Source organism: Dryobates pubescens, chromosome 5 (assembly GCF_014839835.1).
Source record: "Dryobates pubescens isolate bDryPub1 chromosome 5, bDryPub1.pri, whole genome shotgun sequence".
Taxonomy (NCBI): domain Eukaryota; kingdom Metazoa; phylum Chordata; class Aves; order Piciformes; family Picidae; genus Dryobates; species Dryobates pubescens.
Genome location: NC_071616.1, coordinates 24,437,441 through 24,462,061, shown reverse-complemented (window position 1 = coordinate 24,462,061; position 24,621 = coordinate 24,437,441). Strand labels below are relative to the sequence as shown.

General features: G+C 38.8%; 1 protein-coding gene across 3 annotated transcripts in view; it reads left to right on the top strand.

The window, feature by feature from the left end:
- The window catches only part of PPP2R5C (protein phosphatase 2 regulatory subunit B'gamma), a 78,818-nt gene that overhangs the window by 9,038 nt on the left and 45,159 nt on the right, over nucleotides 1-24,621 (top strand). For 2 of the 3 annotated variants that reach the window (XM_054161836.1, XM_054161837.1), the window contains exon 3: nucleotides 7,570-7,729. In XM_054161836.1, the coding sequence (XP_054017811.1) occupies nucleotides 7,570-7,729 (160 nt within the window). Of the gene's footprint in view, nucleotides 1-7,569; nucleotides 7,730-20,673; nucleotides 20,988-24,621 lie in introns of those variants that run through there. The other variant, XM_009905080.2, reaches the window with a different exon arrangement.

Genomic DNA, 24,621 nt, shown 5'->3' with positions numbered 1-24,621 from the left:
ACAGTCCTTCAGAAGTGGTCATGGTTATTATACTACTGAAATACCTGGGAACCTTGTCATGGACTGTAACACTCTTATGTAGCATCTAATACAAATACCAAATTGGTGGAGTAGAGCAAAAAAGACTTCAGTGTGAGTATGTGAAATGAGAAACTATTGTGAATGGATCGAGGAGCACAGGAATGCAGGCATCTTTAGTAAAGTCATACACATATGTACATATACGGTAGTCTTTGCTCACCAGTACCTTTATATGCTACTGTAAATTTTAATTATGTAGGAGTTGGGGCTTAAAGCAAATGAAAGGTGTTTGTGTGTGTTCCTTCAAATGTGAGAACCTTATATATGTGTGCATATATGTACATGGGAGTATATATGTAAAGAAGCACAAAAGCAGTTCTTGTTGATTTTTTTTTTGAAAGTAAAAAGATGATTCAGACTGATCATAGAGAAATTATAAATGAAAATCAAGGCCATCATTTACTCAGATTCTTCATCTCTATTCAAATAAATCCTTTGAAATAATATTTAGGACATAATCTGATTTTAGTAATGTTTAATTAGCTAGCTGATGGTTGCATGCACCAAATTTTACTTTTCTGCCTCTTTGAAGTTTCATTATAGAAGATGCATTAAGAAACAATTAGCTTTCCTGCCTGCATTTGTGAAGTACCAGGTGCTTACTGGTGGTGGTGTTTTCAGCAAGCACAAAACATTGTGAATTCACTTAAACAGTATGAGTCAGGGCACCCCATAATCTTTGCCAGTCCTCTACATCCTCAGGCTGCAGATCTGATCAGATCTGAAAAGAATCACGTCAGTTTGTTCCTGGAGTAAACTAGTTGAAACAAAATTAAGTTTGCAAGGAGCAAATGGGAACCAAGCTTCATGCTACTGATGCTTAACTGTGAACGTAAGATTACAGTACAAGAATGCCAAGGATGCAGTAAACTGAGACATTTTTGACTATTGTCAGGATCAGTTTGGTGTATTGCATGTCAAGTGTGTTGCACAAAGCTGTGATACGGTTCTTTTGAAGATCATATTAGGCCCTGTGTGTAAGCAGCAAACAGGAAATACGAAAGCAGTGCTTTATATTATGAAAAATAAATGCTAGCAAGAAAGGCCCAAGAGCTTCAACAAGTTGTAGATTGGTCTTCTAAAGTGGTCTGTGACTGTAAACCTTGCCATGGGCACACCTCTGCAGTGAAGAGATCCAGATGACCTTCACAACTCATAGGGAGCTTTCCAGTCATTGTTGCAATTCAGCAGACTCTGAGTGTCTGAAAAGACTAATGAAACTCAGTAGCTAGACTATTAGAAATAGCTAGCAGTAGCATTGCTACATGCAAATGCAAATCATAGCTCCTAACCAAGTACTGAAACAAATCAGTGAGTAGTGGTTACAGTGTGCTAGAATACATAAACATTGTCATCGCCACCATGAATCTCCATAGATTGAAAATACTGATGTTAAAGGTCTTAGCTAGTTGCTCCATAACAAAATCACTAGTGGGTGGGCACTACTTACATGAACTGGAATCACTATAGGCTGTCTCGATAGCTCTGTGAGGCTCAATATTTAATAACAAGAGTTTATTCTGATGAACTCTTGGAAGGCACAGAAATTAGCCAAACAGTGCTCTTCTCATAGTGTGTGATCTCAAACAGCTTTACCTTGGCCCCAACTGCCAATCTAACACCACTAGCTCACCTACTGCAGGTACAATGTGAGTATATTTACCAGTTTGATGGCTGCTGGGCTGTATGTCAGGTATGATCTGTCTATTTTCCAACCTCCAAAGCAGTAAATGAAGGTCTGCAAAGGAGAGAGTTTGAGTTTGATTCCTGCAGTGTTCAAAGTAGTTTGAAAGTCTCTGAAGTTAGTGCACAGGAAAAACCGCATAGAAAGCTCTTAACTGCTTTCTACTAATTTTTTTTCTCCTTGATCTTTGATTTCAGTTCTTATTTCAGGTGATTAAGTTCAACTTCTCAGCCCAATTACATTAGCCAAACTATTTTGATGACCTATTGGACCCTCATACAATTTTGAAAATGAAGTTGTAAATGTCACTATCATATTTTCTTATGGTCTTTGTTTTGTTGCAGTAAATTGTATTTCAGTTTCATTATATATTAGATACAGTCCATAATGCTATCATAGCCTCCACTAAGGGTGCCTTGGGCAAGAGCTTTTCTTTGGGCTGTAGATCAAAAGCAAGTCCGTGAAGGCTGCTACTTATACCAATAGGATAAATAGGAAGGGAATAATTCTGTTTTAATATAAGAATTCTTCTGTTCTCAGGTTCTGTCTAATGAATCTCAATAAAGGTGTTACATGCTTTTTGCTCTTTGCACCTGCATTTCACAGGCAGTCTCAATCGTTTCAATTGGTACAAGGTTCACATACCCAGATTTTGTAGTCTAGAGTTTTTATCAAGGTTCTTTCTGGTATGTGGCTTGCTGCTGCTGTACTGTGATGGTGAACACGTTGATGCAGACTTTAATTCATCGGTGATGTTCATTAGAGTGAAGAAATTGCATAGCATTAGACTGATCTATGTGAGGAAACTCCATACAGGGTGTTGTCAAGTACTGCATTTCCTTCAGGCAGAGAAAGACTCTCACCTCTTAGGACGTGATCTGATTTTTGTCACTACTAATCCATCTTGTTTGTTTGTGGTTTTGTTTTTTTTTTTAAATGAGTGCAGGTGATTTTTGTCCTCTTCAAATCCTCATCCTGCTCTGACCACCTTCCCTTAGAGAGTAGAATGAAAGCTTGCAGCATGGTTACAGAGTTGACCCCACTCTAGGCTTGGTCTGGCCAGGATCTTGGTTTTATGGAGCAGAAGGTTTTGTGTGCTTTCGTCTAACTCTTTGTTGTTAGCGACTGTGCTTTGAATGGTCAGGTCAAATGCAGTTCTGTTTGCCTATGTTTGGTGAAGATAGCTTAAATACCTGTTTCGTGAGGGCCTGTCAGAAAGGGAAGAAGAGGATCTTTGAAAAGACTTGATGACATACATGGGATGCAGTATGGACTCTCATTCCGGTTTCCAGTTTCTCTCTCTTATGTCTTAGGTGAATAGCCAGAAGTAAAAGTTGCCATGTGGGCTGTTTGATGGAAACTTTTTTCTTTTTCTTTTTCCCATAAAAAGAAAAAAATGTCTGTAATTATAGATGTGCTCTGTCTACTCATATCTTTATTTCTCTGGTCATAAATTTAATGTCATCTGCTGATCTATACTTGCCTGTGAACAAATCTGGGGATGAAGGATCCAGTTTTGCTCCAAACAATATTAAGATAAGCAATATATCACATGCTGCTTGATGCAGGATGACTGAAGGGAAGAAAGGATGCAAGGACTACATCCTGAACTTTTATGGCTGGCAAGAAATCTCTCCTCCCTGCCTTTCACTGTCTTGAATATGTTTTAAGCTTATTCAAGGACAGTGAGGAACATAAACTATTTTTTCAGTTCTAAGAGTCAGATTCATACTGTTTCCTATTGTCTTAATGTTCATAAAAGCATGTAAAGCTCTAGCTTTTAAAAACTAAATTGATCAGAAAACCTGAGAGTTGTGTTTTAATTATGATCTGAAGAACCACATTCTCAATCTGACTTTTTTTTCCATATGTACACATTTTTAGGAGTTTATCAGGATTTTTGGAATTGAATGTGTCTGAGTATGTGAAACTTTGAGTAGGAGGGAACTATTAACCAGAACAAGGGGAAGAAGAGGTATTTCCTGTTCTTGTCACAGGAATGGAATTGATACAAATAAATCTGTAGTTTGGCTGTTCCAGTGTTGACTATGTTGAAGTGGTCACTGATGTAACCAATGTCCATCAGTTATGCTCAGGAGTTATGGTTTCTGAAGCAGTTTGTTATGGGGAGGAAGAAGCTGAGCATTTTTCTCTCAACTAACGAGCACTCTCTTTAAAAGTTAAGTATGCTACTTTTAGCAAATGCATACACAGAGATGTTAGTCTGAATTTGTTTTCTTTTTAGAGGGGGAGTTAAAATTGCCAGCTGTGTGACTTAAGTTGGCTTAACTCACTTTATCCTGGTGCGCTTATGTCTAAGGTCTGGTTGTCTGCAAGCTCGAGAGGCCAGTTCTCCCGTTGTAGCACCATAATGCCACTTAGAAATGTCATTTGGTACAGCTGTGTAGTATTAAAATACTAATGAACTGGAAACTGTTTGGGCAGCTTTCTGATATATGCTTGCTGAGTGACTGGAGCAAGACTGAAAAGTGGGGATAATCATGGTTGATGGTAGAAAGGAGGAAGAAGTCTGTTGGCTAAATTTCCCAGCGATTCAGGGTTAGAATTACACTGGATTTATCACTGCTAGATGAGAAGCTGCCATAGCAACCAAAAAATACTTTCTTTTACCATTATTAATTAGAAATGTTACCCATCTTCTTAAATAATCACTTTTGACTAATTTTAGAATATATCTGAAATTTAGAATAGTTGGTTCCCTGAGGTGTGTGTTACCTCAAGATACTGTAGTGTCCACATGCATGCAGGTACACATGAACGCTTGTTAATTTAAAATTGAGAGTGTGTTTGGGAATAGAGGAAACAGGAAAGTGGTTTTTCCTGTTCCAAGTAATGAACAATGAACAGGTGGCAGTGGAAGATAGGTTGTTCTGAAAACACCATTAGATTGAAGCACAATGTTGAAAGTACAGAATCCTGTGCAGTAATAGTGTTTATAATGCATTTTAATTAACTTCTATTATTTAATACGTGGTAATTCATTGTCTCCTATTTTTTAGTGCTTTTTCTTTCTGTGGAGTCTATTCATATTTTTATTTGGAATGCCTTTTTCTTAATTTGAATTAATGGATAAAATTTACCTTGCAGGTCACTTATATTTCAGCAAAAAGATTTTTAAGCATTTAATGTTTGGGATTAAAAAGTGAAATGAGCTGAAAAATGCTTTTAACTTGCCAATATATACCATTTTTACTGAAACAAGTTTTAGAGGTTCTTTTGGTAACTTAAGACTTTTGAGTGTTCAGTGGATATTGTTCTTTTATTTGTTCTGTAAGGGACTTTGCCATTATAATATTCCCTAAATGGTTATCATAAATGTGTTTAATGAAAACTAAATTTCAGTCATGTCTTTGATATGTTAAGTACTGTGAGTATAATATAGCACAGATGCTAATCTGTTCTTGAAGCATAAACATTTCTCTCCCCTTTATGCTGCTATGAAAAAAAAGTTGAAATAGTTACGGTCTTAAATTTTATCTACCTTTAAAGTCTCTATGCATGGTAGAATTTCCATGTGTGCTGGGTATGTATGCTTCCAGCCCACATGGGAATTGTTGATAAATAAGTTATTCTAGAAGTCATTTTTAGAACATGAAATGTGATGTCTGTTGTTTTAGTCATAGCCCTGTGAAAATGCCACTGATGTTATTTCATGCAGGAATGAAACACTGCTTTCGTATCTTCTATACTTAACACAACTCTTAATTAAATTCATTAAGGCTACCAAAGCAGCAGCATTACAACCTGACTTCCAGCCTGAGTCCTATTCTGTTCTGACTTTTTGCCTATTTCTTGTTCCATGAGTACTTTCTGAAAAGGGGGATATGGTGTTTACAGTAAGAGAAAAGTGCCAAGGTGTATTTTCAGATGTTTACCTCAGTATAAAATAGTTTGCAAATTTGAAAGGCTTTCACAGGAAGTTAAGTTAAATGAGTTGCAAAACTTGCAGTAAGATTTCTTGCTCAGTTGTTACTGTATTTTAGTGTGGGTCACTCCTGCATGTTTTTATCGTTCTTGTAAAGAACATCATGAAATTATAGTTAAAAACTAACTATTGTCTACTTTAAACCTGCTTTTCCTACTTCAGAAAACAAATGAGAAAGACAGCATTACAAGTTCTGACAGGCTTTTGTTAATGATGCATTTTATTCAGCTTGAGAGAAGAAAGCAATGTCAAGTATAGTCTGGGAAATAACAGCAAACTAAAAATATAGGGGTGGGCCGGTTCTATGTTATAAACTTCTTACAGAGGTACAGTGACAATCTGATAAAGATTATTACTGTAAAAGGAACTTGCTCTGAATAGGCAGTAAACTGCTACAAGTCTTCATGCGTTTTAGGAGGTGCTAAACATACTGCAATAGTAAGATTCACTCCTTTATGTCAAAGCCTGAATGCCTAGCCAAGCTTCAACTCTACCAGTGAGGAACAGTACAAACAGGCAGTGAAAAGTTTACCTGCTGTAAATAGACAAGAACTTGTGGTCCCTTTGAAGCTGAAGTAAGACAGCCAAATGTCTTTGAGACTTGGACTTCTCAGGGAAAATGTGAGAGTAGCTGAAGAACTGCATTATTTGAAAATGTCTTTTCAGTTGGCCAATAACTTGAAATAAATCACAGAATAGAATCATAGAATCACCTGGTTGGAAAAGACCTTAAGATCATTGAGTCCAACCATAACCTAACATCTGCAAGTACACAGTTGTTAGACCATGTCCCTAAGCATCTCATCCAAATGTCTTTTATACATGTTCCTTGGCAGCCTGTTGCAGTGCCTGATGACCCTTTTGGTGAAGAAATTTTTCCTAATATCTAATTGAAACCTCTCCTGGTGCAACTTGAAGCCATTTCTTCTTTTCCTATAGCTTATAATCTGTGAGAAGTGGCTGGTGCCCACCTTGAGACAATGGCCCTTTCAGGTAGTTGTAGAGAGCAATGAGGTCTCCCCTCAGCCTCCTCTTCTCCAGGCTGAACAACCCCAGCTTCCTCAGCCTATCCTCATAGGACTTGTGTTCAAGACCCCTCATTGGCCTTCTCTGGACATGCTTCAGCACCTCAATGTCCGTGTTGTAATGAGGGGCCCAAAACTGAACACAATACTTCAGGTGCAGCCTTACCGTGGCCAAGTACAGGGGTAAGATCACTTCCCTGGTTCTGCTATCCACACTATTTCTGATATCAATAAACATCTTAAAGAGAACTGAGCCAAATACCAAGACCTGGGCAACACCACTTGTGGCTGGCTGCGAGCTGGATTTAACTCCATTCACCGCCACTCTCTGTGCCTGGCCAGCAAAGATAGTACCTGCCCAGACTATGGGCAGCTGGTTTGTCCAAGAAGATCATGTGGGGAACTGTGTCAAAGGCTTTACTAGAGTCCAAGTACCTGACAGCCACAACCTTTCCCTCATCCACTAAGTGGGTCACCTTGTCAAAAGAGATCAGGTTTGTCAAGCAGGACCTGCCTTTCATAAACCCATGGTGACTGGCCTGATTCCCTTGTTGTCCTGAATATGCCAGCTGGTGACATGACCTTCCCTAGTACTGAGGCTGGACTGAACTACATGTAAGAGGGTGATCTGTGCCCATCTATATAAGGGCTTTGTTACAGAAATTAACACTGAAAAGATGGAACAGAAGAACAGATACCTTATACATTCAGAGGATGATGAATACAGCAATTTGAATAAAAGTTTATTTTGCTTCATTTCTGTTACAAAAATCAGATTTTAGAAGATTTCTAAGTTCAGCTGCAATTAACTGCTTTCATTTCTTTTTAAACAGGTGTCAAACAAAAAATCAAACAGCAGTCCTCCCCCAGCACAACTATCTAAAATCAAAGTACCAGCACCACAGACAGTACTGAAGAAAGAAAAGCGGCAGAGTTCTTCAAGGTTTAATGTTAGCAATAACAGGGAGCTTCAAAAACTGCCAGCTTTAAAAGGTATGTCTTTCTAATTTAGAATTATTTGCAGGGGTTCTTGGGCATAAGACAGAAGCATCTTGCCTATCATACTTCTTACATCTGGAGAACATACATTATGTATCAAGTATACACATGTGCAAACTTGCACATACTCGTATGCTCAAACGTGCTGGGCTTTTTTTCTTTCTTTCATTCCTAATATGAGGATTTCAGTGTGTTGCCTTTTGGCAGTCTCTCTGGGAAATACCAGTGAGTTTCTTAAACACAGAAAAGTCTGTGAAAGTATATTCACACATTTCATATAAAATCAGAATATTTGGGCTCTCTATGTAAAACATAGGTCTGTCCTCAGTGCAGCATGCTCAAACCCTGCTTTGTTTGTACGATCATCTCTTGGCACTGTGAGAAGACTTGGTCTGTTGCTGTTTAGTGGTCTGATTTTTCCGAGTATGGGTCAAGCAGAGTCGCATCATTGTAGTAATTATTAATTTTTCCTTTGTCAATTTTAAGGTTTTGTGATGTTTTAGAATTGTATTTTCTGCTGTCTGTTATGGAAAGATAATTGATGCATTTTTCTCCTACTAACATGGCTTTTATCATCTTTATTTTAGCTCCTGTCTATTGTGTAGATACATGTTGGCATAGTGTGTTTATGGTAGTTTGTAGTTGTGTGAGGGTAGAATTTTCCAGGTGTGTATTGCTTATAAGCATATTACTTGCTCTGAAGGTTTATTTAAAAAAACAGCCAACCAAATCTATTTTGAATTGTGATGCTTACTACATTCCAGCATTGTACTGGTCAAGTCTGATAAATAGCTGGAATATTGGGTAGTACTGTTGTAAGCAATGTGGAAAGAGTCAAGGGATAAGACTTTTTCTTTTTTTCCTCCAGTCATTGTTTTCTTGATATAATGCATTAGTGATTTTTTAAACTGAGAAATGCAACTTCTCAACCTGTGTGAATTACACTTCTTTTCACAAAGATCAGATTAGGCTGCAATATCTTTCTCTTCACCCAGAGACCACTTTCACAAAAGGAATGTGAAATATTGTCTGTCATGCTACTAGTATAGTGTAGATAAAGATGCTGCTTAAATTTTTTTCAAGACTTAACTGTTGTATATTTAACTAATGAATTTCAATCAATTTTATTAGATTTGTGAATAAGAAAATTTAGCACTACAGACCATCAAGAATACTCCTTGTCTTTTAAGCTGACATAGTAGGTTTGTGTACAAGCTGTCACATCCAGGGTATAGAATAGAATAGAATTAACCAGGTTGGAAAAGACCTTCGAGATCATCAAGTCCAACCTATCATCCAGCACTATCTAATCAACTAAACCATGGCACCAAACATCCCATCCAGTCTCTTCCTAAACACCTCCAGCGATGGTGACTCCACCACCTCCCTGGGCAGCCCATTCCAATGGCCAATTACTCTTTCTGTGAGGAACTTCTTCCTAATATCCAGTCTAAACCTCCCCTGGCACAGCTTGAGACTGCATCCTGTTGTTCTAGTGCTGGTTGCCTGGGAGAAGAGAGAAACTCACCTGGCTACAACCTCCCTTCAGGTAGTTGTAGATAGCAATAAGTATCACAGTATCACTAAGGTTGGAAGAGACCTCAAAGATCATTGAGTCCAACCTGTCAGGTCTCCTCTGAGCCTCCTCTTCTCCAGGCTAAGCAACCCCAGCTCCCTCAGCCTCTCCTCATAGGGCTTGTGCTCCAAACCCCTCACCAGCAAGTCAACATCTTTCCTAAACTGAGGGGCCCAGAACTGGACATAAAGGTGTGACATAACCAAAGAACACTGAATTAGGATTTTTTCTGGTGTGGTGGGGGTTTTTTTTGGGTTTTTTTTATAAAGCAGCTATACATACAGCCTCATCAGCTGTCATCACCTTTTGAACAAAAACTGAGCCATGAAGAAAAACATTTATTACTTGGTCTTGGCTCCATTGTGTCCTTTTTGGAATAGTGTGTAGTGCCCAGGACCGTCAGCTCAGAAAGACTGGAACTCAGCATACAATTAGAGGCAGTGAACAGTATGCTGGAAATCAGAAAAATGAGTGCAGATGGGAGAGGGGAGGAAAGTAATCCATTTTACAATGTGTAAGGTATAGTTTTAGATTTGTTTCCCTCTTGTGTCTATTGCACTTTAAACTAGTAGGCCAGTGAAGTGCAGAAGGCATCCTGCTTGGACTTGGAGGCAGCAAGGGGGAGAAAGTAGTAAAAAAACCCACTAGGTCTTAAAAACTTTTCAAGGTATGTGCTGAGAATGTTATAGAATTTTTGACACCGCATACTTAGATATTAAAAAATGGTTACAAGTATTGTACACAGGCATTATATTTGCCTTTCAGTCTGTAATCACTCCCCCCAGCTCTCAAACAAATTCAAGTAAGAGATCCTGAGCTTATCTCTTGTTGATGTCTGATGTTGTATATGTGTCCTCTGGCTATCAAGGGTCAAACTTTGTGATGAAATGCTGGTGCAAATGCTGATCTAGTGATGGGTAGTAATTATTGTCATTAATAATAAAGCTATGTCCAGTCTCATGGATCATAGCAGGTGTCTAATTGCCGTGCTCACTCATGACGTAATTCCCATCGTTCGGGTTGCTGAGCACTTTGTTGGCCAGTCACCGTGTTTTCTTAATCTGTACACAGGTACATGATGTGCATTCTGTGGATCAAGTGAAGTGGGGAAACTTTCTTTTTGGACAGCTTTAAGGGTGTTCTCTGTGTCTGGACAGGTGTTAAATCGGACTGGCAGGCTGTAATTTAAAGGACTGAGATGATTAAGGCAGACTTGACTTACATAAAGTGCTAGGAAGAATGTAGCATTCCTTCAGATTAGCTGTGTTTAACCAGCTTTTAAACTCCAGTTACTTAACAACAAGTGGCTGTATTTCTATAGCTACAGTACCTGGGAAACCTTTCTACCTGTAGTAGACCAAGAGATGTGTGTTTTCTTCATCAGTGTTCAATTTGCTATGGTATAGTGTGATGTGCATTACATGAAATTATATTTTAAGCAACATATACAGAATGGGGTTGGTTTTGCATACTTAAAGGTCTGTATTAGATTTGTGAAAGCTTGTAATTGGTAAGCTCTGAATGGCCCACAGTATTGCTGAGAGAACTACCTTGCTTCTGTGCCATGGGACTGGAGTTAAGATCAGTGGATCACTTGAAATAGTGGCAAGGGAATGGAAGAGCTTCAGAGTATGTTTACGTCAGGGTTTCTGTTTAGGAAATACTATTTGATCTTTAGTCATGCTGTGAACTTTCTCTTGAGCGTTGCACAGAAGTGCTTATGATAGGCTTCTGGAAATACTAGTCTGTTTGCCCGGGTGACTGGTGTTGGTGTGGTATGGTTTATATTCATTGGAGCAGCTTACGATTTACATTAGTATGCCTCCAGTTCATTGGGGAAACAGAGGAGCAGGGTAACTCGGATAATGCAAAAAGAAAGGGAAATAAATTATGAGTTAAGAGGCTCTAAGAATAAAGATGAATGCAGAAAGGAGAAGTCTCTGGTGCAATTGGTTTGTGGAGCACTGAGATCTATATATTAACAAAGCTGCAAATCAGCAAAGCTCCCTGCAGCACAGTGCAATGCAGCCTGATTTAGTTCATGTAGAATAGGTGGCTTGTCTTCCCACAGATAACTCTGAGACATCTCTGGACAAATACCTTGAGAATTGTCAAATATCTTGAAAATACATTAACCTGTTTCCAGCTGTTTATTGGGAAAAATTTACTTCTTAACCTAAAGCTGTGTTTTGTTCTGTGATTTCAAAACTTGCAGATTAATGCTTTGGTTATATCAGAGATAAATGGCAAAGGGTGTTGCATCCTTCAGAAACTTACCAGTTGCTTTGTAACTTGGGATATATTAAAATTGTTTGCAACTTAAAGGATGTGTTCTTGAATTTGTGTAAAGGGATTTTAATTTGTGTAAGAGATAAACAGCAGAAGTGTTCAATATGCCTATTTAATAAATATCTGTTAAAGGTACCATGTCTGAATTTGTGTGTGCTTGTATTGCACTGATGGACTGAAGTATGGGTTCTTTGCAACTGCTTACTTCAACTTTATGCAACATGCTTGAATTTGTTGTGAAGTTACGGATTTTTTTATTTCTTTTTTTATGGTTAATTAGCAAATAATTCCACAGCATCTATGATTTTGTTTCTGTGCTAGCATTTATTTCTGATGATGCTGATAAATAAACGTCACTTTAGTTCTTGATTCTAAGTTACCTCTATGAACTTCTGTCACCCAAATACATTATATACTGGAAAAACCTCCAGTGCTTGAGTACATGGTATATGTGTACTACTCATCTAGCAGTGTTCATTCAGCTCTGGAAGGTAACTTTCCAGAGTGCGATCACACAATGGTCCAGGCTGGAAGGGACCTCCAAAGGTCATCTAGTCCAACCTCCCCGCAGTAAGCAGGGACATCCTCAACTAGACCAGGCTGCCCAGGGCCTCATCAAGCCTTACCTTAAATATCTCCAGGTAAGGTGCCTCAACCACTTACCTGGGCAACCTGTTCTAGTCTTCCACCACCCTCATAGTAAAGAACTTGTTCCTAATAACCAGTCTAAATTTGCCTTTCTCTAGTTTGAAGCCATTGCTCCCTTGTCCTGTCACTGCAGGCCTCTGATGGTATGTTATGAATTGCATGCTTGTTGCTTGTGTGCTTCACAACTGCAGTAATACATTTTCAATTCAGCTCTCACAGTGTACAAAGACCATTATAGAGATCAAGTTTCTAAAATAAAAATTTGCTGGTTTTAAGGCTGAGGGAAAGGAAGGCTATCTGTTTTTCCTTTAATGAAATAATTGCATTTACTGGTTGGTTGTTTTCTTCTCTTACATTCTTATTAAACTTTACTACACAAACATTTGTGAATTCTACAAGCTTAGTTTATTATCTAAACCGTTAGGAGATCAGTCTTAAGATGTTCTGAATTTTCCCTGGCATTTTTTTTATAAGTGTGTTTTAAACTGCAAATTAAAATTCTATTTTCCCCCTCTGATTTCACTGAGAATATAGTTGTCCCTTACCACAGAACTAGTGGTGGGTGAGTATCAACATCTGAAGGTCTCAGGTTGCTCCTGTGGTAGACTTGTTAAGTAGCAGACCAAGATCAAAAAGGAACAAAAAAATAGAACAGCCAACTATGTGGTGATTCATGACAGGATAACTGGCAACCTGTTAGTGTGTTTGACTTCTGTTTGAAGCTATTAGTACAGAAAAGGAAAATTTAAGGATTCAAAACTGTACATTACTAAAAATTAGAATTTCTATTCATAAGAATTTATAATTTTAGTAATACTTCCATTACTGGTTGACTTTTTCCCCCCGTGGTACAGTCTTGCTAATTGCATATTTCTAAGATTCTCCCTTGCCCATTATGTATGCCACAAGGGATCGTTAACAGTAAAAGTAGGTAAGCATACTTGTATATGCTTTGCAAGGATGTGGTGATTTTAGTAAACTGTATATATGTATATCATTTAGAAATAAATTTCATATGAAGTGATGAGATTTCTAAGGATGTGGTCTGAAACCCTATAATACATAACAGAAGTTGCAATGAGAATTCCTGGATACAATGCTAAGATGTCCTGAATGGGATTTAAGGTTTTATACACTGTCAAATACAATTGTTGTATCACAAATCTAACTTTAACATGCAATACTCATTAAAAGATAACATTTTATATCAGTCCTAGAATAATAAATATGAAAAAACAAAATTCAGTGCTCCTTAATACTCTGAAGTGTTGCAGAATTTCCCAATGAACATATGTTAATTTGGGTATGATTCAAAAATAGGCTTTTTTGGTAGCATTTCTGTAGGTTGTTTGAAAGCTGGATAGAGTTCTTTTATAGCCTTACAGAGGATTCCTGTAATGCCAGTGCCATGGTTTTCTTTGTTGATTTGGAGCTAGGGTTTTTTCTTCTTAATTAGATTTAAGATTATGTAAAACAATGTTAATTTTTAAGATGGGAATTGAAATTCAGCCTTTCTTTTCAAATATAGTTACTAATTTATTTGCAGAATTACTGATTACCTCTTGGAGTTGGATTTTTGATCTCAAAAAAGTGGATACAGTAGTCTTAAAGGTGTATATCAAGGTAGGAAGAAATGAGCTACATTGGCAGACTTGAACATACATACTAACTCTTAATGCTGAGAAGTACAGAATATCAAATACTGTACAGTTTTCTAAATGTAGTGTAAATGCATGTAATACAATTAAACAGATTCTAGTATTTAATTTTTGAAGATCTTACTATGCATGTTGTCCCTCAGACCTTCTGATGGGAGATGCCTGTTTCTGATTTGCATTATTTTAACATGAAAAAAATATAACAAATAACATAACGGGTAATAAGGGTGCCATTTATATGAGCACATTTCATGCAGAGTGCAAGGTTTCTTTTGTTTGTTTCTTTCTTTCTTTTTTTCCCATTTTTCTAAGCAGAGAGTTTAGAGTATAGGCGAAATTCTAAGTCTGTTCTGTGCAAGAGGAGAACATCAGGGTGGTGTCTCAACTTGTCGGCCTGTGATACAGGACTCTGATAGGGAGGCAAGCATTATTAAAGCTTTCCTAATTTTTATTAAGTCATAAATGGCTGTCTAGGAGATAGCTCTGTTTTCATTGTCTGTACAGTATTAAAGTCTGATGAATCAACATTGCAGAAGAAGTGATTCTAGTTGAAGATTCTGATACATAGAAAATCAATTGGATTGAATTTTCATTGATGAAACTGTAGTAACCATGAGGAAGGAGGAAAAAGTGACAATTTCTCAAAAGGTCAGAAATGTAAGCAGACTGACAGCAAGGTAAATTACAGTCCAGTATTGTTCTCTGTGCTGGAGAAAAATTCAACTTTGTATGTTGGTAATTTCTACAAACTCATATCAGCGCAATCTCAAACTCAAGTAGAGGGTGTTAGCTGTTAGTTTAAAACTAGTGCCTATTTTTGTGATTCAAAAAACATCGACTGGATATATGCAATATAATTGAATTTATGGGAATCAGAGATAACGGACTACTTTGGGGCTTGAGGAAGACTTTACTTACAAGCTTCTGAGACTGGAGAACTCAATGTTAAATGTAATTTTCATTGGAGAGACCTGTTGATGCCAGTTGTAGATTAGGTGGAGAACAAAAGTTCAGTACTTTGGCCTTTTTAGTTTAATTGTACTTCTTTTGTGTGCATGAACAGGCTTGAGAGGTGGGCCCAAGCCAATCTCATGAAGTTCAACAAGGCCAAGTGCAGTGTTGGGCACCTGGGTTGGGGCAGCCCCAGGCACAGGTGTAGGCTGGGCAACGAGCAACTTGAGAGCAGTCTCGAGGAGAAGGACTCGAAGGTGTCAGTTGATGGAAAAAACTCGGCATGAGCCAGCAATGTGGCTTGCAGCCCAGGCAGACATCTATCCTGGACTGTATCAAAAGCATGACCAGCAGGTCAAGGGAGGTGATTCTGTCCCTCTGCTCTTGTGAAACCCTGCCTCAAGTACTGCATCTAGTACTGGTGCCCCCAGCATAAGAGACACATTGAGCTGCTGGAGCGGGCCCAGAAGAGGGCCACAAAGATGATCAGAAGGCTGGGGCACCTTCCCTGTGGGGACAGGCTGAGAGAAAAGAACGCTCCAGGGAGACCTTATAGCAGCCTTCCAGTACCTGAAAGGGGCCTGCAAGAATGTTGGGAAGGGTCTTTTCACAAGGGCTTACAGTGATAGGACAAGAGAGAATGGACTGAAGCTTGAGGAGGATAGATTTAGACTAGAGGTTAGGAAGAAATTCTTTACAGTGAGGGTGGCGAAGACACTGGAACAAATTGCCCACAGCAGCCATGAATGGCCCTTCTCTGAAGGTATTCAAGGCCAGGTTGAATGAAGCCTTGAATGACCTGATCTAGTGGAAGGTGTCCATGCCCATGGCAGGGGAGTTGGAACCAGATGACCTTTAAAGTCCCTTCCAACCTAAACCATTCAATAAATCTATGGCAGTTAAGGAATTTCATCCAACTGCAAGGTCATCACTGTTTAATTTAAAAGTGTTTTATGCAAAGTGAGATGATAGATTCAACAAGGTAATGCTACTCCAAAAGATCATTTGCCCTAATGCGTAAAACATTTAAAAGGCAAAACGAATCACTTCTCATGCAAAACATTAACTAATACAGTTTTGTGAAACAGATGATGTTATTCTGCCTTGTACACAACCTACATTAGACTAACTTGGTCTGTTAAGTGCTATCCTTCTGGCTCTGGCTGCGTTCATGCTTTTATAGTATTTTTGGCAGCCCAGTACTGTATTGAATTTATTGAAAGTCCATAATGGAAAAAAAATGCAAAAACTTGCTCTTTCCTGCATCAGTGTGGTTAGATGTCAGCAAGTGTGTATTTTATCATGTGGAAGAACTGTGGAGACTTTCTTTGCCATCATAATTTAGTGACTTTGTCTTGGAACTTTGATCTTAAGAATGTTATCATACCATGTTGCATGAACAGACTTTCCTGTAGTCATTTTAAATGTTCAGGAGAATTAAAATACAAGTGTGGTAAGCATATAAATTTCTTAAAGCAAAAATGTCAATTGTTTGGTGTTCATACAGGAAAATATGATCTAACAAATGAGTAAATATTTTAAGAATTAATGATTATCAAATCATTATTATTAAAACATTTAGCAATTATCCAGTCTAAATAACTACGTAACATTTTAAAGATTAAGAAATGTGTTAATGAGTGAATAATTTCCCAAAAAAAAGGTTATAGAGAAAAACACTTGAGTGTGTGAAGGTTTTTTTTTTTTCTATAGCTAGCTTTACATAAAATCACAGGCTTGGATTAATAAGCCATTTTTCATTTCAACTGCCCTATCCAACACCTACTCATTAGTCAGCAGCTGAAAGTGTTAGGAGAATGCTCTACATCTGTCACTGGCAGCATTTCCTACCAAACTTGTTTCCACTGAAGCTTGGATAGAATCCATCAAATTAGGATTTCAAACATGGTATTGTCTTATTTTCTAGATTCTAACCTGTTTCTGAATTCAGAGTTTAGATCTCTTCTTATTTACAAAAAGAACTTTTTGTTCCATTGCACAGGCCTTCATTATCAGACTTAAACATTGCTGCTGCACTAAATTCCCTTCGTAAGACCTCTACTGGTCAAACATTGAATGCAGTATTTATACATGAAATGTAAGCCAGTGTTTGCTGGATAATTAGCATGCTCAAGTTTCTACTCTTAAATGTAATTTTTAACGCTTCATTTCTTGAAAATTACACGTGACCTATACAATGGGGACACAGACAAGAGTGAGCTTTTATACTCAGCTTGGTTAAAATAGTGTGAAGTACCTGAAACTAGCTTTTGCAATCAGCTCTGGAAAATGGGGTTTTGTACTGCATAATATTCTCTTAAAAAAAAAAAAAAAAAAAAAGGCAGTAGTCAACTCCTGAATTCAGAAAGCTGTACAACACACCAAAAAAACCCCACCATACTAGTTACCTAACTTAAAAGAAAATACTTCTTTTTCCCCTCCCACCCCCACTTACAAAAGCTATTGAATATACAATACTAGCTGAAGGAAATACTGGCACTGTTAAGTCTGTGTGCTGCAGTGACCATGCAGCTGGCTCCTCCGCCTCATCCCTGTGCTAAGCAGCAGCCGGGAGCAAGGACCCTTTCTGTCCTGACACCTGCCTGGAGCCACCTGCTCTGCGCTGCCCTGGCATCCATCTAGGACTCCTTGGCATCAATGGAGACAGTTGTGGCAGTGTAAAAAACCCCAAACAATAGCAACAACAAAACCCCCAACAAACCCACTCATGCTGAGCTCATCTATTTTGATATTGGTGGTGGAAATTTAAGTAGAGGCAAATCCAGTCAGAAGCAGATGTTTGCCAGTGCCACTTTTAATCAGTTTTTCCTGTATTAGGAGGAATAAATAGGCTCAATTTCTCAACAAGGAAGGTAGAATATTACTTTTTCCCATGCTTCAGTCTAAGGAATTCTTTAAGGAAACAAAATAATAGTTCATACTTCTTTCTTTTGTCCAGGTAAGGATTTTTTTGTTATCTGTGTATTTCTTTTGATAGCTAGGTATTAACGTGGTGTTTACTGGCTCTGTTTCTTTGTAGAATTTCCTCTTGGCTGCCCTCTGGAATTGAGGGCAGAAGGAGAAGCTCAGTAGCATTCCTGTTGCTGTGGTTTCTCTTCCACAATGTGTAGCCTCCAGGCCTTTTCTCCCATAGAGTTAAATTTTTGCCCTTGAGTAATTCATTGTTCAGAGCTGTGAAAAGAGACCCTTATCTTCTATAGCCTGACATGATTGGGTGTTAGGAAAGAGTGCATATGCACCATCCCTGGACATCTTCATGAACCATGTGGACATGGCACTTCAGGATGTGGTTTAATGGCCGTAGTGGTATTAGGTCAATGGTTGGATTCAATGATCATAGAGGTCTTTTCCAACCACAGCAATTCTGTGATTCTATGATATGTCAGCATGGTCAGTTTTGTTTAAGCTATAATTGGGGGGAACACACAAATTACGTTGTTCCTACCAGTGAAAGCAAGTCACATTTATCCCTGCCCCTTTTTTTGGACGGCTGTCTGGTGACCCAGATAATGGCTCAAAGTCACCCTTCTCCTTCTCTCTTTAACTCTACTCCATTTCCTAATCTGGTTCAACCATGCAGCTGCACAAGCTCTTGTTCAGCAATTTCAGATGGTTGTGCACATGTGCCTCAGAGGTGGGAATGAAGCAGTAGCTCCTATTGACATAGCTCAGCTTAGGCTGCCATAGAACACAGGTTTAAGTTAACAGAAAACCAACCTGACAATAAGGGAAGTGACTGTCTCTTGGTTTAGTGGCTGATGACCACTGAAGACAAGCATAAAATATAGCAGAGGGAGCAAAGCAGTCTGTAACTAGGGTGGCTTAAGTTGCTGACACATCGAATTATGCCTTTACTTACTTCATGGTTTACACTAGCCCTCTACTCTGCCAGTCTAAAAATGAAAACTCATCTAGTCGGAGACGTAACCAAGTTAATTTGTGGTATTTTCATGTAAATAGCAATTAATCCAATTTTAATCTTCCTATACATTGTTGATTCTGATGCTATCAGAATACTAGGTAGTTCAGAATGAAATACAGGCAACCTTTGGGCTGGTGAATTGGTGGGGGGCTGGGTGGTTTTTAAATCACAACCCAAATGGAGTATTTATTTTGAAAGAAATACTAGCTGGCTTTCATGTGTAAAGATGGTTCACCAGCTGTAGTGCTGATTCCTAAATGTAACACATTCAGTTATATCCTGAGAATTTTATAGTATTTTCCTTCGTCCCCATCATCAGGAAGTTAGAAGTAATAAGCAGAGTTTAGAAGAAACCTGTAATAGGTAGTTCTGCTATACTGTCAATATGCTTTTTCATTCATTTAATTCTAAAAATGGGTAGCTGAAGTTAATACAGTTTTTTATTCTCTTGCAACAGAAGTGTCTTCATAAATTTGCTGAACTAACCTCTTCCTCTTCCCACTGATATTTATTAGCTTGATTCCATTTGCACTAATATTCTTTACCTCTCATTAGTAAGTCAATTCTTAACTCAATTTTCTTTGCAATTTTTTCCCAAATGAGGTAGCTCAAAATAATTTAAGCAAATATTTCCCTTTGGTGGCAAGTCTTAAAGCTTAAAACTTAAAGCTGAAACAAAGGGAAGGTATACAAACCTCCTGAGCAGAATGTACCTCTCCATCTGCACAACTGGTGAAAAGATAGCAGATTTTATTAACAAGCAGAAGGCCTCACCTTTCATTCTATTACTGTAGCATGATAAAACTTCTCTAACCAAGGTGGAATATGCCCTATAATTTTTCTTGCAGACTTCAATCAGCAAATTACATAATTGAAATGTGTCTTTCTCTTTTTTTTTAAATGTCCTTCTTTTGGGGGGCAGATATGCATTAGGACAGTGGTGTAGATCAAGTAATTTGAATATTTAAAGATGACATGCTGTGCAAATAGCATTTGGGGAGAAGCACAGGTTTGGAGATGGAACAAGTATGACGTTGCCTGTCTCTCTGAACATCACTCCCAGAGGTGCATTATCTACAAGACAAAATGGTCCTTCACATAGCTCATGGTAAAAATAAACATGAAAGTCTCATATGAAGAACAGGGTGCTTGTGGTTTTGTTCCAAATACCTTAAGTGATTTAACTAAAAAGTTCAGAAATTAAGCGGTGCTCCTTTTACTATTATTAGTGGTATTTTACAGCAGAACTCTTTTCATATGCCTACATATAATAATTTATTTTGTAATACTAATTACTGAACTTTCTAGAAAGGAAAACCTGAATTTTGCAATATGCAAGTTTAACGACTTCACATTAAACTTAAGGTAGGTTCATTTCTAGACAGAAATACCGAAATGAACACAGAACATGATGTTTTCATCTCCCTGAATATGTGCAGATTCAGAATATACATATTAGCAGCCTGTCATAAAACACTTCAATGGGAATGCTCATCAGGTCACTAATAATGATATTATTCAAAGACGCGTATCTTACTGTGGGCTACCTTTTTCATATGGCTCTTGAAAGACTTAAGTTGTAGAGGTTGCCTTTACTGCTGTGTTTTTCCAGGGTTAAGCTGACCTCCTGTTTGGTAGCTCCTGGCAGCCTTGCTGAAGTAAGGGTTAAGCTTTTGGCTTTTCGGGAAGAGGCACAATTTAAAATTCATGTGCTCATTCTAGCAGGTGCGTTCTGAATATTGTCGGGGCGGAGACAAGGGGGGTGGAAATAACAGAGCAGCGATAGGATGAGCCTGGTTTAAAAAGGAACGAACGCAAAAGACCCGTCACCTCCTCCGGGCGGGGTTCCCCGCTCCGCGGGGCCGGCGCAGGAGCGCAGTGACAGCCCCGCGCCGCCTCCGCTCATTTGCGACCTTCTCCGTGTCATTTTAAGTTGCTGCCGTGAGCCAATGGGGCTCCTCCCGCCCGCTGACATCATTAACTAGCCAGTTCCCTCCAGCTGCAGAGCTCTTCAGTTTCTGTCTTTTTTTAAACTAAAATGGAGGCTGGTTTCTTGCCTTAAGGAATACATTGCCTTGCCTGCTGGAGCCTAGATGTTGACATGTAACAGAGCTGGCAGCAGGATGGTGGTTGACGCAGCCAATTCCAATGGGCCGTTCCAGCCCGTGGCCCTTTTGCATATTAGAGGTGAGTTATTGTGCGCGGGGGAGAGAATCGCGACCCTCTCACGAGCTAATAAATGGCTATTGTGGCGCTAGGATAAGGGGCGCAGGACGTCCTTTGTGGCCCCGTCCCCTTCGGTTTGTCACAGCCGCAGTAAAAGGAGATTGACACCCCCTTTCTGTTAAATGTGTTTTGGGAAGCTTTAAGTATTCGTAGAGGCATTGCATGCATAGTTAAAAGCAGGTTTTACTGCTTTCTGCCGTGACTCTCCCATCCCCCTTTCAAGCTGTGCTGATGTCAAAGGATGTGAAGTCACTACCCCAGAAAGGTACTGTGTTGGGGGAGGGAAGAGCCAAGTTCTCGCTATACAGTTTCTATAGAATGAGGGCAAATGTTCTTATGTTTCAAAGCCTTTTTTGTGTGAATCAGTCAGATAAGGCTCCTTTAAAATTCACTGTGGCTTCTAAAAGAATTGGAAGTGTTGTTGGAGAGGAAAGGGGGGACGAGATGTGACATTTATTATGAAAATAATCCTTTATGCATTCAGAAAGCATTTCCTAGAAGAGATGTGGCTCAGCTTCAACAAGCAAGCTCTTATATGCCTACCACTTCATGCAGTTCTGAATGTTCAATTTCTTAACAGAATTATGCTCTAATTTATAGAATGAGTGCACTGCAAATCTACATTTGATATAATTCATTGGGAAAATGCACTTTGGTATGACATTTATACATCATACTGAGTGTTTGTAAAATTTTGCATTGCTATGGATTTGTGTGTGTGTCTCTATTTTTTTAGCTGGCTGTTAACCAACCAAGCTTGCTCTTTTGGTTTTTTTACTTAAGGTGGCTTTGGCTTAGAACTTTATATGAAAGCAGAATGTGTGTTAGCTGGGATCAATACACCTTGAGCAGTGGCATTCATATGCAAGAAATACAAAACACAGGTAGCTGATACCTTTCTTAATTACTTCTGCTTCTCAGCTTTCATTGGTATAGGCTAGATGTTAGTTCTGAAAGGAGTATTTTTTGTTGATTTATACACTGAAAAAAAATTATGCTTTAAAAGTGTTCCAAAAAAATTAAAAATTCGACAACTGTTCAAAAGCCTGTTCCTTTAAGCAGTAGCACTGGCCTTCACGTATTAAAAAAAGGTGAGTTCCCATCACCTTTTAGAAGAGCCTTTTCCTCCTCTGAAGTGGGATTGAATGTATCCTAGAAGACTCTACTTTGGCTGTGTTAGTAGCGAGGAAATGTGATAAAATTCCTGTGAGTTAGAATAGAGACTTTGCTCATTGTCAAGAGAATGCAAATGAGGTTGCCTGACCCATCAACAGGCCTTTGCTTTTCCCTCTGCACACCTTAATTCTCTGACAGATGATGCCTTTTGGAAGGGGAGAAGCACCATCTATTAAAGGTGCAAGTCAGGACATCTAACCAAGATTGTAATCAGAATGATGAAATGTTACAATGATGAACCTTCATAGTGCTTTGTCTCAATATGATAACAAGGGTTTAGTCTGTGAATTTATTACCACTGTTCTTGCTTCCAATTAAATCTATAAATTGTGGAAACAACAGATTTTTAAGAAGTTATTCTGAAATTTACTTTCCCAAGACCTACGGTTCTGTTGCACTGGATAATACAGAAGTAAAGTAGAGGTTAAGGGTTTTTGTGGTTTGGTTTGTTGTTTGGGTTTTTTAAATAGATGATGACGGTGGACTTTCTTGTAAGCAATTAAGGAATAACTGGGAGATTACTTTTGGTTTTCAGGTGGTGGAAAATAAAATGGGTTTCTGGTATTACAGCCCAGAGGAGTTGCTTGACGCTAAGAAAGGAAAAGTGTGGCTTCCATCCATATATGTAGACAGAAGTTACTTTGTTTTTTTGAGTGTACCTCATCTCACGAGCTCTTCCGATGTTGTCAGAACAGATCTGCCTTGAGGATGAAGCTTGTCAGAACCATACAAAATGATTATATGTAAAAATTAGCTGATAACTCTGATAAAGTCCTTTTACAACATCTGTTCTTTGCAGCTCTAAAAGTTAAAACTTCAAAGTTGGAAGGGACGGAAGCCCCTCGCTTTGTTTCTGGTAGACCTAGTTTACCAGAAAAGCTGCTTTATCACCAGTAACATAAAACCTTCACAGTAAAGTTTTGAGATACTGTGTTTTATTTTGTCCTTCTATTGTAACTACCATATCTGGCATTATTCTTCTAAAAAAATATTCTGTGAAGCTTTGTGGACTACACTGTCAGGAGTTCTTTGAAAATAAAAAATGCAATGTTGCTTTTAAAGTTAATTCTAAAACACTTTCTGTACCTAGATCATATGGATTATGTAATACTTGCAGAATAAAAAAAACCCAACCTTCTGATCTGACATGGGATGGGAGCTTGCTTCCCTTTCTTCTGCCCTTCCTGAACTGCCAACAGCCTTGTTGTCTGGGCTACTTACAACTTTGCTGAAGCAACATGTTTGGAAAAAACATGTTAGATGCTAGTGGTTTGTATAAATGTTATGAGCCTTGTAAATAAGGGTCAGAATTTTATTGTCACTGGTGTCTGCACTGTCACCAATAAGGAAAAACAGTAGGTATTTGTAGGACAGAAGATGTTGGGGCCCCAAGTACCCTATCCTCCAGCAGTTCATTTGGTGCAGCCATGTAATCTTGAGTTGGATTTATGTGGAAGTAGCTGGAGTAGTCTTGTCAGAGCTCCCCTTTCCTTCAGGAGTTGTCTTTTGGCCTTGGCTGTCACCTCAGCTAGGTTGCACATGTGCAGTTGTCAAGACATGTACCTTGCTGGTATGGGAAGATTGCTATACAAGAATTGAGAGAACTGAGAGAATTGGTTTTGTTCAGCCTTGACAAAAGAAGACTGTGAGAGACCCCATCACCATGTTCCAGTAATTAAAGTATGATTCAGAGAAGATGGAGGCTCTTTTTGCAAGGATTCACATGGAAAAAGACTAGAGGTAATGGGTACAAGTTATTCCTGGGGAGATTCTGATTGGATGTAAGAGGAAAATTTTTCATAGCAGGGACTATCATCCATTCAAATAATCTTCCCGGAAACTCTGGTAGATTCCCCAGGATTGGACTCTCTTTAAGATTCAGCTGGACAGGGTGTTAGACCATCATGAAAGATTGAGCCAGATGATTCTTGAGGTCCCTTCCAACCTGCTGTTCTGTGAGCTGGATGCTGAAGTGTTGAGTTACCTGGCTTAGTGTGCATCTTCACGCTAGACTTGTTCAGCAACCACTGGACTGCTGGCTGACCCTGAGCAGTGCCAGTACACCTGCTGTCCTTTCCTCTTCCAGGTACTGAGAGTTTATGCCCTTTGTGACAACTGTAGACTGTTGGCAGTTATCCCAGGCCAATGTGTAGAAATCATTTCTGCAGAAGATGACTTTGAACCTGTTGGAAAATTCCAAGCACCAAAGAGCATAATTGAACATTGAACACAAGTGGCATGGAGTGATTACTGGATGATATTTGCTTGTGCTGAAAGCACTAGCTCAGTGAGGGTGTTTGGCGTGCTGGGGTAGTGAGCCCTCGGTCATTCCACCTGCAGCAGGCTTTCCGGGAGATCAGAGTTGCACTGCTGCTGCATTGATCTTTCTACAGTACAAATACAATGCATAAGGCAGCTG